We start from the raw sequence: 16,647 nt of genomic DNA on the forward strand, positions 1-16,647 counted from the left end.
ATGGGTGCTTTCATGAAAATGATAGGTGCTTGATAAGTATTTGTTAAATCAATAAGTGAATAACAAGTACCAAGGGTTCCTATTTATACTTACTTCATTAAAATAATATTTAAAATATGGATTTGTGTGATTCTAATGTTTTCATTCCAAAGCTGGTCAAGCTTAGTAACACTATATATGCCTTTAATGTGGTTACTAAGACATTTTTAGAAATTGTTCTTATTCTTTTAGATAATATTAATACATTTAAATTAAAAACCTAGAAAGAAAATTGAAATGTTCCATAATATTTGAATATTCCAAAATTAAAATATTCCGTCTAAATAATCTGCTAATTAATTTTTTTAAACAAAATTAAAGTAATAATTGCCTGTAGTAAAATTCAAATAATACAGAAAGGTATGAAAAGTTGTTCCCCCCATGTCCTTTAGTCCTTCTATGAAAAGATAATAAAGCTTCTTGCTTCTGATTCTTCCATAAGAAGGTAATGTATATGCCAGGCCATATGGATATGCTAGAACAGAAGTGTGTGTGTACACATCTACATTTTAAAATGCAAATAAATTGTCTTTTATTTAGCCCTTATATTATGAAAAAGTGCATATAAAATCACAAAACCATTCTTTCCTATGCTAAAGTTTTCTTTCTTTTGCCTAAAACTGATATATCATAGCAAAGTACACTCTGATTCTTAGTCCCCAGACTTTGAGAGAAGTTTATTAATTTTGCTTCCAGATTCAAAATGCAGAAGCTGGATTAAGACTTGAGCTATTTAAAATGAATTAATAGAAAAACTACCATCAGGGCTGGATTTTCTCGCTATTTTTGTTTTTTAAGTTTTTTTTTTTTTTTGAATTTGTTACAACATTGCTTCTGTTTTATGTTTTGGTTTTTTGGCTGAAAGGCATGTAGGGTCTTACTTCCCCGACCAGGGATTGAACCCACACCCCCTGCAGAGAAAGGCGAGGCTTAACCACTGGGCCGCCAGGAATTCCCCAGGACTGAATTTTCTAATTCCAGGATGATGTGTAGCTACTTTGTAGCCGAGTGTGTGTTCTGTTTAGATGATTGCAGACTTTTCCATATGTAACTGGGAAGGAAATGGTGAACAAATGATTTGCCAGCTGGCATCCGCATTTGGACTGCAAGGAGATCAAACCAGTCAATCCTAAAGAAATCAACCCTGAATATTCATTGGAAGGACTGATGCTGAAGCTGAAGCTCCAATACTTTGACCACTGATGCGAAGAACTGACTAAGTGCAAAAGACCCTGATGCTGGTCTGAAGGCAGGAGAAGAGGAAGACAGAGGATGAGATGGTTGGATGGCATCACCAACTAGATGGACATGGGTTTGAGCACATTCTGGAAGTTGGTGATAGACCTGGAAACCTGGAGTGGTGCAGTCCACAAAGTTGCAAAGAGTTGGACACAATTGAGTGACTGAACTGAACTGATCCCCATTAGGGAGCGAACGTTGGCATTTATCGACAGGGGGTGCCAGTTACCAATCTAGGAATTCCCCAATCCAGACTCCAGACTCTTGGTCAGAGGTGCTCTGTATCATCTCCTGGGGGAAGCACAGGATAGGACTGTGTGACCAACCTGTGATCACTGCTTTTTCCATTCAAACTTTGAAGTAAGAGTCTTAGCATAGCTAACAGCCTTGAGCAATCAAAACACCCACATCATTTATTTTTTAATTTTTTGGCCATGCAGAACGACTTGTGGTATCTTAGTTCTCTGACTGGGGATCAAACCTGGGCCCTTGGCAGTGAAAGCACGGAGTCCTAACCACTGGACTGCCAGGGAATTCCCGCACATCTTTCTTTTTGTTTTTTTCTATTTTTTTCTCCACACATCATTCTTAACAGATGCTTTATTCCACACTTGGCCTTGAGTCAAGAATGGCTTTTAAAGGAAAAAAAATTTTTTTTCACATTGAAGTAATCAAAGAGTGTTGTTGGATGGTCATAGTCAAATAATATGTGCTCTTTTGGCAAATACAATAGATGGTCAGAGCGTCTAACATTACAAGCATCTCATCATTATAAAGCTAATTTGGTGACCCAATTCTGAATTGTTTCACAATGTCAACATTGTGAACATCATAAAGCCGTTTCATGTAGCCCATGTGCCTCTGTTGGGTAAAAGGAGAGTGATCCTCTAATAGCAAGGCAGGGCTGTGTCTGAAAAGTTGAAAGCCTTTGCTCAGAAAGTGTCATTTCATCTAAAATTTTGTCAGCTCCTCTCGTCCCTAGAGCTTATAAAGTTAAGGAGTGAGACTGGCTGTAATCTCAAGGTTTTAATTGAATGAACAGAATCAGTATAATCTCAGAGAGCCATTGACAGATAACAGAATTTCTCTTTTCAGTTCTTGTTACTTCCAGCAAAGTTAAGGAATTCCCTGGCAGTACTAACCCACATGAAATCAAATTGGAGACCTTCAGCTTTACTTCAGAAACACCACCCAGCAAATGTATTGGGCAATAGCTGAGATATTGCAAGCTAACAATCATATCATTATTTCTGCACCTATTGAAAGAAGTTTGCAGACGTCAAAGCCAGGCTTTAATAACTGTTGAAGGTCGAAGAGGGGCCAGTGTGTATTATGTTTGTCTAAATTACCCTTTCAGTTTAATAGTGTGCAATTGATGTGAGTAAACACACAGCTCTATCCATTACTAGGACAGAGATCTGCCTGCCTCACCGGTTTCCAGAAAGAGTTCTGAGAAACCAGTTAGGGACCATGATTTTGAAGTCTGTCTCATTTTTTTCTTTTTCCCTGGGGAGGGGGTGAAGTTAAAAAGGATAGTTTTGTTACTTTGCCAGGCATAAGAGGAAACAGATGGGCTCCTGCCTGGGTGTCCCCCACCCAGGAGGATTTGATGAGGGATTTTGTAACAATGTTCAAAGGCAGGGTCTGTGACAAGTCTCTGGTGTGTGCAGGGCTGGCACTCCCTTAATCTCTTCTCAGGTGGCTGACCTCCCAATCTTTTACATTTTTTTTTCCTTGTAAAATACAGATTGTTGTTGTTTAGTCCTAAATTGTGTCTGACTCTTTTGTGACCCCATGGACTGCAGCCTGCCAGGCTCCTCTGTCCATGGGATTTCTCAGGCAAGGATACTAGAGTGGGGGACTTCCCTGGTGATCAGGTGGTTGGGAATCTGCCAGCCAGTGCAGGGGACACTGGTTCAACCCCTGGTCCGGGAAGATTCCAGTGCAGCAGAGCCACTAAGCCTGTGTATGCCACAACCACTGAGCCTGCCCTCTAAAGCCCCTGTTCTGCAACAAGAGAAACCACCGCAGTGAGAAGGCCGAGCACTGAAGCTAGAGTAGCCCCCACTTGTTGCAATTAGAGAAAGTTTGAGCACAGCAATGAAGATCCACTGCAGCCAAAAATAAATAAATAAAATTTAATAAATAAAGAATACTGGAATGGGTTTCCACTTCCTTCTCCAGGGGATCTTCCCCACCCAGGGGTCAAACCCACACCTCCATTGCAGGCAGTTTCTTTACCACTGAGCCACCAGGGAAACCCAAAATGTAGTTCTCAAATTTTTCTTAACAAAATAGAAGTAACTATCATGATATAATAATTCATACTATCATATAAATTTATGAAAAAATAATGCATATTATATTGAATCAGTATATGTGATCCTGATTCCAAATACTTAAAAAACATTCTTCAGTGACAGAAGAGGAGGCTGTCCACTGCAGCTGTCCAGCTGTCCAGGGGCTTTGGGCTGGGAGGGTGTTTCAGCCCAGCATCTCACCAGGAAGTCACAAGGTTCAAAGGTGAACTCATGGCAGTTCAGTGTGGGGACTAACTAAACTAAAAGTTTATAACTAAACCAAACTAAAAGTTAATAACTAAAAGTTTATTTTCAACTGTAGTTATTTAGTGGATCACTATGGATTTGCTTCAAGTTTTCTGGATATCAGAGCTTTGTTAAAAGTTTTTTTTTGGAGGGGTAAAAACACTGCTTTTATCTAAGTACTTGTGACACAGTGACTGCTTTGGTAATAATCACAGGAAAGTATTCCTTTATCATTAAAGTTTTTTTCTTAGTAAAAAATGGATACATGTTTGTATTAGAAACTTCAGAAAATATAAGCTTTAAAAGGAGGAAATCTAAAACATTACACATAATTCAGTCAAAAATCATGTTGATGTATCTGAGGGATTATTATCTTTTTTAGTGTTGCAATAGCAAACTAGCCAAAGCACAACTATTAACAGAACTTTATGTCTACTGAACCACTAAGCATAGTACTTCTGAATTTTCCTCATTGGAATCTATTGGAGATAGTAGGTTACAGAGACTGTTTCAATAATACTTGCTATATTAGTTAAATATTTATTAGTGTTAGAGAGAGAGCAACTATGCCCAGGCATATTAGCACTTAGCTGGCTACAATTTATGAGAACTAATTTTTTGACATCTTAGAAACACTGAAACTAAGGTTTTTGTTTGAAGTTATTTTTTAATGCTTTCTAATTGTTGACCAAATGTTAGCAACAAGATTGTTAAGCCCTTTAGAGCAGGGAAAGTGCTTTACAGAGCTTAGTACAAGTTTCACATTCTGAATGCTTGTTGATGCTATTTATTAATAAATGCTCTTTATTCTTATATAATCCAGATAATTTCCTCAGAACTGAGTATAATTGGCTATAGGGAAAATACGGCCAAAATTTTTATAAAATTGTTTTGTACTGCTGGTTCAATGTTAACAATTTTGATGGAATGTTACTAGAAATAAAGTGTTGGAAAGTTTCTCTATGTGAATTTTTGTTATAGAAACATATTACTTTTGACTTGTGTCCTTGAGAAAGAAAAACATTTTTTAAATCACCAATCCCATCAAAGGTAAGGCATGTAACAGGGAAATATGGGTGACTCTTTAGACATCTTGTGATCATTTGTTTAATTACACACTTCAGAGATTGCTGTGTAATCTCTGAAAGGCTAACATGCAATGCATTCCTTTTCACATTGAACACTATCATAATTTTCCTTAAGGGTGGGAAGAAGACTCAAAATCCCAACCCAGCCACTAACTAGTCAATCAACTTGGATATACCAGCATTTTATTTCCAGTTTTCTCATTGCAGAGTTAGAATCTGAAGTCATGACTTATCTATAAGGATGACCCTTATTGGTCAGTTTTATTTGATTTCCTGCCTCCAGTGATTGGTTTAGGAATGGGTCCTTATCCTGGGCTGGACCAATCAGAAGCTTCTTAGACTCTCCTGCCTGCCTTTCTGCTGGGCTTGGTACCTTAGTGGTCTCTACATTGAGCCAGCAGCATCTTCCCCTTGAGACAGATGGAGCTGGGAGGTTTTTGGAACACACATACCTAAAGTCAGCTGTACTCTGGATTTCTCTGTTACATGATCCTATGAATTCCTCTTTTTTTCCTTTTTATACTCGTTTGAGTTGGGTTTCTGTCACAAACAAATAGCCTTAATATTATAAGCAGAAATGTCTTATACATAAGTTGGAGAAAATATTAAATACAAGAGCAGAAATTAATGCTAAAGATAAGAGAATAAACAAAAAATGATTCTTTAAATAGATTAATAAAATGGGTAAACTTCTGGACAAGGCTGATTTAAAAAATAGCACAAATAAACTATATTAGATGAAAAGAAGGCATTGAATACAGATACAAGAGATTAAAAGGTGAAATTTAGATGAAGTGTGCAAATTCTATAACAAGGTAAATGACCAAAACTGACTGAAGACTAGAAAATCTGAATGTTCCTGTTACCATTAAAGACATTGAATCAGTAGTTTAAAGTTTCCCCCAAAGAAAATACCAAGCTCCAGCAGTTTTATATGTAAACTCCATCACATTCAAGGATATTTACGATGAACTCTTATGTAAAAGAAGAAAGCCAGTTTCACGGATGAACATAACTGTAAAGATCCTAAACAAAATATCTCATTCTGAATTTGAGTGTATGAAATGTTATATATATGTATGTTGACCAAGGTAAATTTATCTAGGAATGAGTTAGTTCTATACTATAAAAAACTCATTACTATGGGTGTATTTTACCATTATTAGCAAACTGAGAAAAATATGATGATCTCACTGTAGTTAAGTTGTGTCTGACTCTTGTGACCTCATGGACTGTAGCCCACCAAGCTACTCTGTCCTAGGCAAGAATACTGGTGGTGGTTGTTCAGTTGCTCAGTCATGTCCAACTCTGCGACCCCATGGACTGCAGCATGCCAAGCTTCCCTGTCCTTCACTATTTCCCAGAGTTTGCACAAACTCATGTCCACTGAGCCACTGATGTCATCTAACAATCTCGTCTTCTGTTGTCCCCTTCTCCTCCTGCCTTCAATCTTTCCCAGCATCAGGGTCTTTTCCAGAGTTGGCTCTTTGCATCAGTTGGCCAAAGTATTGGAGTTTCAGCTTCATTATCAGTCCTTTCAATGACTATTCATGGTTGATTTCTTTTAGGATTGATTGGTTTCATCTCTAGTCTTCTCCAGCACCACAGTTTGAAAGCATCAATTCTTTGGACTCAGCCTTCTTTATGGTCCACCTCTCACATCTGTACATGACTACTGGAAAATGACATGACTACCATACATGACTAATACCATAGCTTTGACTACACAAACCTTTGTCGGCAAAGTGATGTCTCTGCTTTTTAATACACCGTCTAGATTTGTCATGACTTTCCTTCCAAGGAGCATGCGTCTTTTAATTTCCTGGCTGCAGTCACCATCCACAGTGATTTTGGAGCCCAAGAAAACAAAATCTGTCATGGTTTCCACTTTTTCCCTTTTTATTTGTCATGAAGTGCTGGGACTAGAGGCCATGATCTTAAGGTTTTTTTCTTCTTAATTTTGAATAGTCCTTATGACATTCCTTTGAGAAGGTGCAATTATTATCTTTCAGGAAACTGAGACTTAAAAGAGGTTAAATAATTAGCTGAAGGTCATAGAGCTAATAAGTGGTAGATCCCGGCCTTGAAGCCTGCTGGAATTACTCCAAAGTCTGTGGTCTTAAAACTGCTCTTCAGAAGTGCTTCTAACATTATCTTTTGGTGACCAAACTTTACAAATTAGCAAGACATTTCTAAAACAACTTGAAACAAATAGATATGTGTAAAATGTTACATGTGTAGGTAAGAATGTTACAGCACACTGATATGGTAATTTTGTAAACATGGAATTGTTTGGACCAGTGGTTAAACACACTTAAGGTATATCTACACAGAAGAAGTCTGCAACAGCTTTAAAAATGAGGTAGATCAATATGTATCTATATGGAAAAGCTTCAAAACAAGAAGAAGGCAATCTGTAGAATAATATATACAGTAAAGCTTCATTTATATAAATAAGTCAAAACCAAACTAGATGATCAAGTATGTAATGGACAGAAAACTATCTGCTGGTTACACTCACTCAGAATCCTCAGCAGTGGTTGTCTTTGGGGAGGTAAGTGAAATAGACAGTGAGTGAAGGGAACTTTTACTTCTTAAATCTATAAAATTCTGTATTGGAATTTATTCTGCAACAAGGAGGTATTCATGTAGTAGTTTCTATGTGAAAAGACTTCAAAGAACAAACATAAAATAGTTGTACAGAGCCTTTACAGCAGTGTAAAAATGTAAGGTCAGAAGTAAACTTTGAGAAAAAAAATAGTTGAGAGTTTAAACTTCATAGTTTCTTCACCTTTATTTAGGTAATGTAATTTAATGTACACATCAAACTGTTAAAAAAATCAGTGAATGGAATAACACCAAGGAAAATCTGCATGCTATTTTATTTCCACTAGAAAAATATTATCTATATAAAATTTGGTCCCATTTCTTCTCCTTTATCTCTGCCATTCAAATTTAAATGCTTTAATTTTATTACAGTAAAAATCACATATCTGACATAATAAAATACTTCACATCATTAAATTAATAGGGTTTAGTTGAATTAGGTGTGCTCTTTCTTATTTCTCAGGAATAGTAGCTCATCTTTCCTACATGTTATTTCCTTCTACTTTTATTCTTCTAAGTTAACTAAGTAAGGCATGTCTGTTTTCCCACATCCAGCAATACAAGTGTTATAGAAGTGTAATTTATAACATTAGTAACTAGATTCATCATTAATCTTCAATTCATGTTCAGTTCTCCTTATTATATGGTATTTCCATAATACCTCCAGATACTTCAACCTTACCCTTTCCAACAAAGATTAAGTCATTAGTTTAAAAATACTATTAAATTTCCAAGCTAAATAACACTTGGCCCACTTAGAGTGATGCTGTCGTGAGAGGTCCTTGCACAGCTATTGCTTCGATCTCAACACGGCCTCCCTGTTGGGAAAATAACAGATTAAGAGGGCACCATAATATCTACTGAAAACATATGCATTTTTAACATTAAACTTTTCAAAGAAGGAAAGGAGGGGGCACATTCACTAAGAATCACTAAGAAGAGGCTAGGCTACTGTGCTCAGCATGTTCACTTATGTTAACTCATGTGACTCCCCTAGCAGCTCTGTTATCAGAGTTCTCTCAGTGCAGAGGATGAGACACTGAAGCTTAGAAAGGTTGTTTAACCCATCCCAGAACACAAAGCCAAATGGCAGAAGTTCAAACCCATGTCTTATGTCAAGTTCAGAGCTCCTTCAATCTCATTCTGTATCTTAATAAATTTGATGATACTGATCATTCCAAGTAACAGTCAAAGCAACAAAAATACCATTCACAGAAGCTAAATTTCTTTGGTGGAAAATCTCCAGTAGAAGTCCATGAGAATTGCTTTTTTGTAAGTAGAAATATCGTACTGCTAAGGGGCATAGGGAGTGCTTCTAGTTCAATTAGAAAACCAAAGTAAGAACGGTGAGAAATCTATGAGCCATTGTTTTTCAGATGATTTTTTCTAATGGAAAGTCTAGTTAGTGTTTTTTGTTTTGGGCCAAGCCATGCAGCTTGTGGGATCTTAGTTCCCCAACCAATGATCAAACCCAGGCCCTCAGCAGTGAAAGCGCGGAGTCCCAACCACTGGACTGCCAGGGCATTTCCTAAATTTTTTATTATATGATAGAAAATTAAAATTTTAACTGTAGAACTCACAGACCTGGCTCAATTTATAGTCGTTAAGTAACAGCAAAACAATACAGCTGCTGTTTTACTTCTCATAATATAAGTAAAATGATTCTGTTGTATTCACATTCATGTGTGGCCTTGATTTTTTTTAAAAAAAGATTTATTTATTATTTTTAGCTGTGCTGGGTCATCATTGCTGCAAGGGTTTTTCTCGAGTAGTGACGCGTGTGGGCTGCTCTCTAGTTGCGGTGTACAGGCTTCTCGTGGCGGTGGTTTCTCTTGTTGTGCAGCACAGTATCTAGGCACGCAGGCTCAGTAGTTTTGGCACACGGGTATAGCTGCCCCGTGGCATGTAGGATCTTCCCAGACCAGCGACTGAACACATGTGCCCTGCACTGGCCAGTGGACTCTTACCATTAGGTCACCAGGGAAGCTTGTGGCCTTGATCTTTAATTTTCTTAATTTTTAAGACAAATGTGTACTTACTTTGGGCAAAGCAGCAACCTGGTAAGCAGCTCTCGCAGGAAAACTACTCTGAAAATCTAATTTAAAAGAATTTCATTTTAGTTTTTTCAGATACTATATTGTAATTCAACACTGCAGGATCAAGAATCTGGTAAGTGATTCAGATCTATGTCAGTTCTTAGATACAAGCAACATTGGAAAAAAGCAGCTCATGTTCATATTTGTTTGACAAAATACTTTGCCATGAGTCCCACGATATTTAATATTCTTAAAAATATCTTAGCTTTCTGAGAAAAAAATGAAAATATATACTCTGCAGAATCTGTTTTAACATGCATGCTTACATGCTGTATTAACTCATTTAAAATTCCAACCTTACAAGATGTTATCCACATTTAGGATATGAGGAAACCAAGGCACAGAAATATTAACTAACCAGTTAATGGTTCTGAGAGAGGACAGATCGTGGCTGGACCTCATCACAGCAATAATAAATGCAGTCATGTGTTGAAAAATGATTAGGAGAGTACAGAAAACCTGAGGAGGATGTAATAAAATTAAGCTTAAGGAAAAAGGATTTGTCTGGTTGCGGTATGTTTTTCTAGGGAATGCAATAGAAATGTCTTGGATCTTTTTCATGGGGACACACTTCATGTTTCTAATCAGCTATTCATTCTTTTAGGACAGGATCTATGACCATTTCTTTAACCTCGCCCAACATTCTTAATGTATTGTTGTTGTTTAGTTGCTAAGTCGTGACCCCATGGACTGTAGCTCACCAGGCTCCTCTGTCCATGGGATTTCCCAGGCAAGAATACTGGAGTGGGCTGCCATTTCCTTCTCTAGAGGATCTTCTCGACCCAGAGATCAAACCCACCTCTCCTGCATTTGTAGGCGGATTCTTTACCACTGAGCCACCAGGAAGGCCCTTCTTAATTTATAATGGACACTTATTAAGGTTAATATGTACCTTTTTAAAAATGTCTATTTATTTGGCTATGTTGGGTCTATAGTTGCCCTTCAGCACGTGGAGTCTTCTGGGACCAGGGATTGAACCTGCATCCCCTGCACTGCAACGTGGGGTCTTTACTGCTGGGCCAGCAGGGGAGTCCAATAGATACACTTCTCTTTAAAATGGAAAACAGTAACAAAGTCAGATAACTTACATTGTTTGTAGACATCGTTGACAGTACTGAAGTCATTTATGTCAGCCAGCAAAACAGTTGCTTTTACCACTAGGAGATATATACATTGTCATTAGGTTTCTTTAGTTATTTGGTCTGATCCAAAACATTACTTAGAAAAATGGTAGTGATGAAATAAAATTCACATTTTAAGGCAAGACAAGAAAAATGTTAACATGAAATTTCTTTTCTCTGCCCATTTAGTCTTCCTGCCTCCCCTCTAGTGTGCACGGGGTGTCTTCACAGAGCCTTAGCCAGACCGCTTCAGCAACAGAAATACTTGTTCAACCATAAAGTTCAGTTCTTTTGCTGGTGCTAGCCATGCAGCTCCCTAGAACATAACATAACTTACTTAAGAGCTTATTCATGTCACTAGCTATACTACCTGTGTTCTATTTTGCAAGATTATTGTTTCTTGCATTATCAAATGTGACTGAGTCTCCAATAAAAATAACTAGATGACTTGACATTATTGACCTAAAATACAGTTTTTCAAGATCGATGATTATAATAGTTGTACTGTAGATATGGGAAGCAGCAAGAAGAGAGAATCGTTTCCTGGCTTCTGGCTACTATTAACAGAGCTTTAGTCCACTAATAGCACACTGAGTGACGTATCAACGACGTCTTCGCCCGACCTGGCAATGAGCATTTTTAGCCCTGTGGGACAAACTGGTCATGAAATACCTCCCAGACTTTGAAATTAAGATCAAAAGGGAGCATCCAGTTCTACAAGAATCAAGTCATCAGCCACTGTAGTCGCTGACCTATAAAACATCCTAAAAGGAATTCAGGAAGATCAGGATAAGGCACTTCGTGCTTTAGGGAAATTGGCAGAACTGGCCCCCAGATAGATATTTTCAGGAGAAAATGTTATGAATCTAGTTTTACATATGTTCCCATACCTAGCACTAAAACCATTAACTTAGATATCTGTTCCTCACGAATAGCACTAACCTTCTGCCAAGATGTGTGCCAAGTCATGTATATGCTGGCCTCTCTCCTTACCTCTTCAGAATAGTCCTCAGAGCTTTCTGCAAGACTGTCTGCCAGGTATCATCCTCAGGTTGGGTCAAATAAAATGTTCCATTTTTTTCTTAGATTGACTACTGATTAATTTTTTACTGATATTGTGTATTTGGCTCTAGATCGACTACTGATTAATTTTTCATTGGTATCGTGTCTATGGGACTGAAATTCAGCCAACTTCAAACAACAAAAGATATGGCAGGACAAATTATCAGATGCCATGTGTTCTTTAAAAAGACCAAAAAATTATCAAACAGAAATGTGAAGTAATTTGAAGTTGCTCACCATTTGTGAAGTCACAGCCTGCTGCTTTCAGAATCTCACCGATGTTTGTAAGAGCCTGTGAATCAAGGCAAGAAAGCCCTTAGGCACTAATGCTACATGGAAGATTTAACTCAATTCAGTTAACCATCTTTTACTAATACTTCCTATGTTGCAGAGAAATCTTCCTTTTCTAGGAAATTCACTCTTCATAAGCCACCTCTATACAAGTAAACTGCCTCTTGGCTTTCTTGGATGGAATGAATCTTTCTGAAATATAGTGAGAATTTGTCTCTTTTTGTGAGGAGAAAGACTGAAGTCTCTTCCTCAATGCTAGAATTGTGAAATTCTCAACCAATGTCAACTAAGATAAAACAGAAATAACTACTAGGGCTCCTAATTCTGTATCACTTTCAGGAAAAGTATGAGCTAGTAAGCATTAAAACCTGTTTTCTTTGAAGCAATATTTTTAAAGAAGTTCTTTCCTTTTTCTTAAAAAACAATTACTAGTAAATTTTGTGTATGTTTGACACTTTGGTCTTTGGAAAAACATTAGTTTTTCACTCTGTCCTTAATTTATTGTTTTTCCAATTCAATCTTCCACTTTGACTGGTCACATTATAGTAGTTTATGATTTTTAAAAATTTAATCTTCTAAATGGGTTATACATGGATATGGCAAAAAATTCAAAAGCTACAAAAAACATACACAGTGAAAAGATGTCTTTCACCCTTACTCCCCCTCCCGAGTTTCCTTCAACAAAGGCAGCCACTAGAAAACTGTTTCTAGTTTCTTGTATGTCCTTCCAGAGACAGCCAATGCCTATGCCAGCATAAATGTATATATCCTTAGACAGACAGACACAGACAGAGACAAACACACACACATGGTAGCTTATTGTGCAAGCTGTTCTGTATCTTGGTTTTATTATATAACAATTCATCTGGAAGATATTTCCATATTAATTTAGCTGTACAGATCTAGCAGGATTTCTTTAGCTAGTTCCTCATGATGCACATTTTAGGTTATTTTCTACCTTTGGACATCACAAACGACTCAGTGAATGTACTAAATGATAATTTAATTCTATTTACTGGATAAGAATTATACCCCCATCCTTATTAATATTTTAGGAAATATACTGCATACTGCATGTAACCTTTGATATTTCTCTCTAACAAACACTGCTTTTTACTTTTGTGGTGGTGGATTATTTTTGCAGGTCATTGGCTCTAAAAAATTTCCCAACTCATGTGGAAGTGGCAAGATGTTTTCACAATTCACAGTTGCTTTCACAATTTCCCTCCCATTTCACTGAAATATAACAGATAAAACATTGCATTAGTTTTAGGTAAATAACATGATGATTTAATACATATATGTATTGTGAAATGATTACCACAGTAAATTTAGTTTATACCCAATAAGTCACCTTGGCAAGTAAAATCTTTCTTTTTTTTTTTAGGTTGTTAAATGATTCATCAAATTTCCAACTTTCTATTGCCGTAAAACTGTCTTAAGTCAACCAATAACTTAAAAAGCATCTATCTGACAATCTCTATAAAACAAATCAGCCAAATGGATTCTTAATATTTCTCAATATGATGAAAAAGAAGTATAAAAGGGAACTTCAAGTGTGGAAATGACTCACTTGTTTGGCCTCTTCTGCCACCCCTCCTGGCACAAGCTGTCCACTTGCAGGGTCCATGCCTAGCTGTCCTGAAATGTAAATGGTCCTGTCGACTAACACAGCCTGACTGCAAAGAACAGAAATCCAACAGATGTAAAATATAAAATGTAAAACTCAATGCTAAGAGATTTCTTTGCTAAGATACAAAAAGTACAAAATATAAAATTAAAAATTGGTAACTGGACTTCATGGAAAAGTAAAATCTTTTGCTTATTGAAAGACATTTTTAAGAAAATGGAAACCCAAGTCACAAATTGGGAGAAAATACTTGTGAAACACTTATTTAACAATGGATTTGTATCCAGAATATATAAAGAACTCTTATATAATTCAATAATATAAAGACAAACAACCCAGCAAAATATTGGGCAAATGATCTGAACAGACACCTTATGAGGTATGAGACATACGAAGAGAGAAGGAGTAATGCAAACCAAAGCCACTCTACATTACACACAATAAGACATGACTGATAATAAGTATGGATGAGGATGTGGAGAAAATGGAACCCTCAAACTTTGTTGGTGGTTATGCAAAATAGTACACACACTTTGGAAAGTAGTTGGGAGTTTCTTAAACACTAAACAGGGAATTCTCTGGGTCCAGTAGTTAGGACTTGGCACTTTCACTCCAATTCCTGGTCAGGGAACTAAGATCGCATAACCAACAAAAGAAAGCACAGCCAAGCACTCAAGAAAATAAGTAATTAGACAAGGTTAATCATTGCTGAAGAGTCAAGAAGGATACACAGTTTACTTTAACTGATCATTTTTGTAGTGAGGAAACTAAATATCAGAATTAGTAGCAAAAGTCACAGGGAAGAGGATAAGCTACACTGAGACCTGAAAGAGAGCCAAACAAATCAACTTTAAAGGCAAATAATTCTCAGATAAAAAGTCCCACCATTGTTTCTAAACATAAAACCTACCATTTTAACCATTTTTTTTTCATTTTAGCCATTTTAAGTACACATTTCAATGGCATTAAATGTTTAAAAAAATTTTTATAAAGAAACCTTAACTTCACTTTAAATTTAGAAGTAAAATCTGTTTTACCCCATTTCACGGTTATTCAGAAAATATTCTCATTTCTAATGTCCTAGTTCCCTACATTTTGTTCTCAGGCACGCTCCCAACTTTCCCCTTTTATTTCATGACGTCTCCCCTCACATCTTTTTTCCTTTATAACTTTAAATACAACTGGTACTTTTATAACACAATTGGTATTGAGTCTCTCGGTGCGTTGCCTGCTATGGTTCAGTCCCAGTGGGCACAGTGAACCCCGAGGTCCGCAGCAGCTCTGACTCGGACTAGCCCAAGCCCCAAACCCCCACCGCACACGCCCCGTGTCCCCGCTCCGGGGTCGCGACCCCAGACGCCTCGAGTCCTTCTCGGCTCCCACAGCCCTCCTGTACCTGTAGGGACCAATGGCCGCGGGGGCTTTCGCGGTGCTGATCACCCTTCTGACCAAAGACGACATGGCTAACCCTTTTTCCTTGCTCCCCTCGGAAACAACTACGAAGAACACAGCTCTCGCTTGCGCCTAATCTGACTGACCAGCCGGGGCCAGAATCTCTGCTTTAAAGCGTCGCCAGGGGCTCGCTCGGCATTCTGGGAGTTGTAGTCTCCGTGCGACTCCGGGCCTCCTCTGGGAGTTGTAGTCTCCGTGCGACTCCGGGCCACGTGGAGGCCGCGGTCACACTGGCGCATGCGTCCTCCAGTTCGCTCTCTGCGCCGGGCGCGTAGGTGACTGTAGCAGAACCTTGTCATCCGGACTCGGGAGGGAGTCCTGGTTTCCTCTCACCGGGCGTCTGGCAGGTAGGTCGTGAGGGGCTGGCGTCCTCCAGGGTTCGCGAATGTAGGAGACAGCGCGTGGCCGCCGCCTGCGGGTCCCCAGTATTGACCGGGCTCCTCTCAGGTTCTCTCTCTCACACCCAGCTGTAACCTACTCTTCTTCCCTTGCTGCCAGCTCTGGGGCCTCTTCTTCCCGCTTGGCACCTCCTACTTTTACCAGAGAACTGGGGTCACGTCTTGGTGGGTGTCAAGCCAAAAAAAACAAAAAACAAAAACAACGAAACAAAAAGACCCAATGAAGCCAAAGATCAGAAGGAAGGATTTATTACTTGCTTCAAGTGAGGAGAATACCGGGGATCTTTCCCAAAGCAGTGTCTCCCCAACAGAAATCCGTGACCTTTTAAGCTAAAATAAGTTAAGTCTCTTGAGTCATGTCCGACTCTTTTGCGACCCCTTGGACTGTAGTCTGCCAGGCTTCTTCAGTCCGTGGGGATTTTCCAGGCAAGAATACTGGAGTGGGTTACCATTTCCTTCTCCAGGTTTTAAGCTAGGGATACATACATATTCATGAAGGGGCTCCAGCAGAAGGCAATTCAGCATAGACTTGTGGCAAAGGTCAACTGAGTTCTAGTTTTAGTGGAAGCCACGGGTTCGGGGGGAGGGGGTCATAAGAAAGGTCAGCATCATCATCCCAGTAGGTCTGATGATTGAGTGCCCAAGGGAGTTCAAATTCTGCAAAACAGCTGGAGAACATGCTTCAGGCTAATCTTGGTCAACGAAATAGAAATGGGAGTTTACAACTGATTTTTATTATTCCTACTTCTCCTGCCTGATAACAGTTGTTTTTTAAGTCACTTTCAGATGCTCAGTCCCTCTTTGAGGGACCCTCTTTGAGACCCCATGGACTGTAGCCCACCAGGCTCCTTTGTCCATGGGATTTCCTAGGCAAAAATACTGAATGGGCTGCCGGGGATCTTCCCGACCCAGGGATCGAACCCAGGTCTCCCTCGTTGTAGGCAGACGCTTTACTGTCCAAGCTACCAGGGGAGCCCCTTTCCTGCTCCAGGGGATCTTAAGATCGTTTTTTTTAGGTCCATTAAGATCATTATTACTGAGCCATGCTGTTCAGGGACAAGCATTGTGGCCAGGCTTA

General features: G+C 38.5%; 2 protein-coding genes across 2 annotated transcripts in view; one reads left to right on the plus strand and one right to left on the minus strand.

The window, feature by feature from the left end:
* Positions 1 to 7,687: 7,687 nt before the first annotated feature.
* Positions 7,688 to 15,274, minus strand: RIDA (reactive intermediate imine deaminase A homolog). Its single transcript, XM_065903342.1, has 6 exons — positions 15,116 to 15,274; positions 13,663 to 13,768; positions 12,036 to 12,090; positions 10,704 to 10,772; positions 9,559 to 9,614; positions 7,688 to 8,337 (listed from the first exon to the last, which is right to left on the minus strand). The coding sequence occupies exons 1-6, from the start codon at positions 15,178 to 15,180 to the stop codon at positions 8,275 to 8,277; spliced, it is 414 nt and encodes a 137-aa protein (XP_065759414.1). The 5' UTR covers positions 15,181 to 15,274; the 3' UTR covers positions 7,688 to 8,274.
* A 153-nt stretch (positions 15,275 to 15,427) lies between these two features.
* The window catches only part of POP1 (POP1 homolog, ribonuclease P/MRP subunit), a 38,314-nt gene continuing 37,094 nt past the window's right edge, over positions 15,428 to 16,647 (plus strand). The window contains exon 1 of the mRNA XM_065902783.1: positions 15,428 to 15,518. The gene's annotated coding sequence lies outside the window, so the exon portion shown is untranslated. The remainder of the gene's footprint in view (positions 15,519 to 16,647) is intronic.

The sequence above is a fragment of the Muntiacus reevesi genome, chromosome 12 (assembly GCF_963930625.1).
Source record: "Muntiacus reevesi chromosome 12, mMunRee1.1, whole genome shotgun sequence".
In the NCBI taxonomy this organism is placed as follows: domain Eukaryota; kingdom Metazoa; phylum Chordata; class Mammalia; order Artiodactyla; family Cervidae; genus Muntiacus; species Muntiacus reevesi.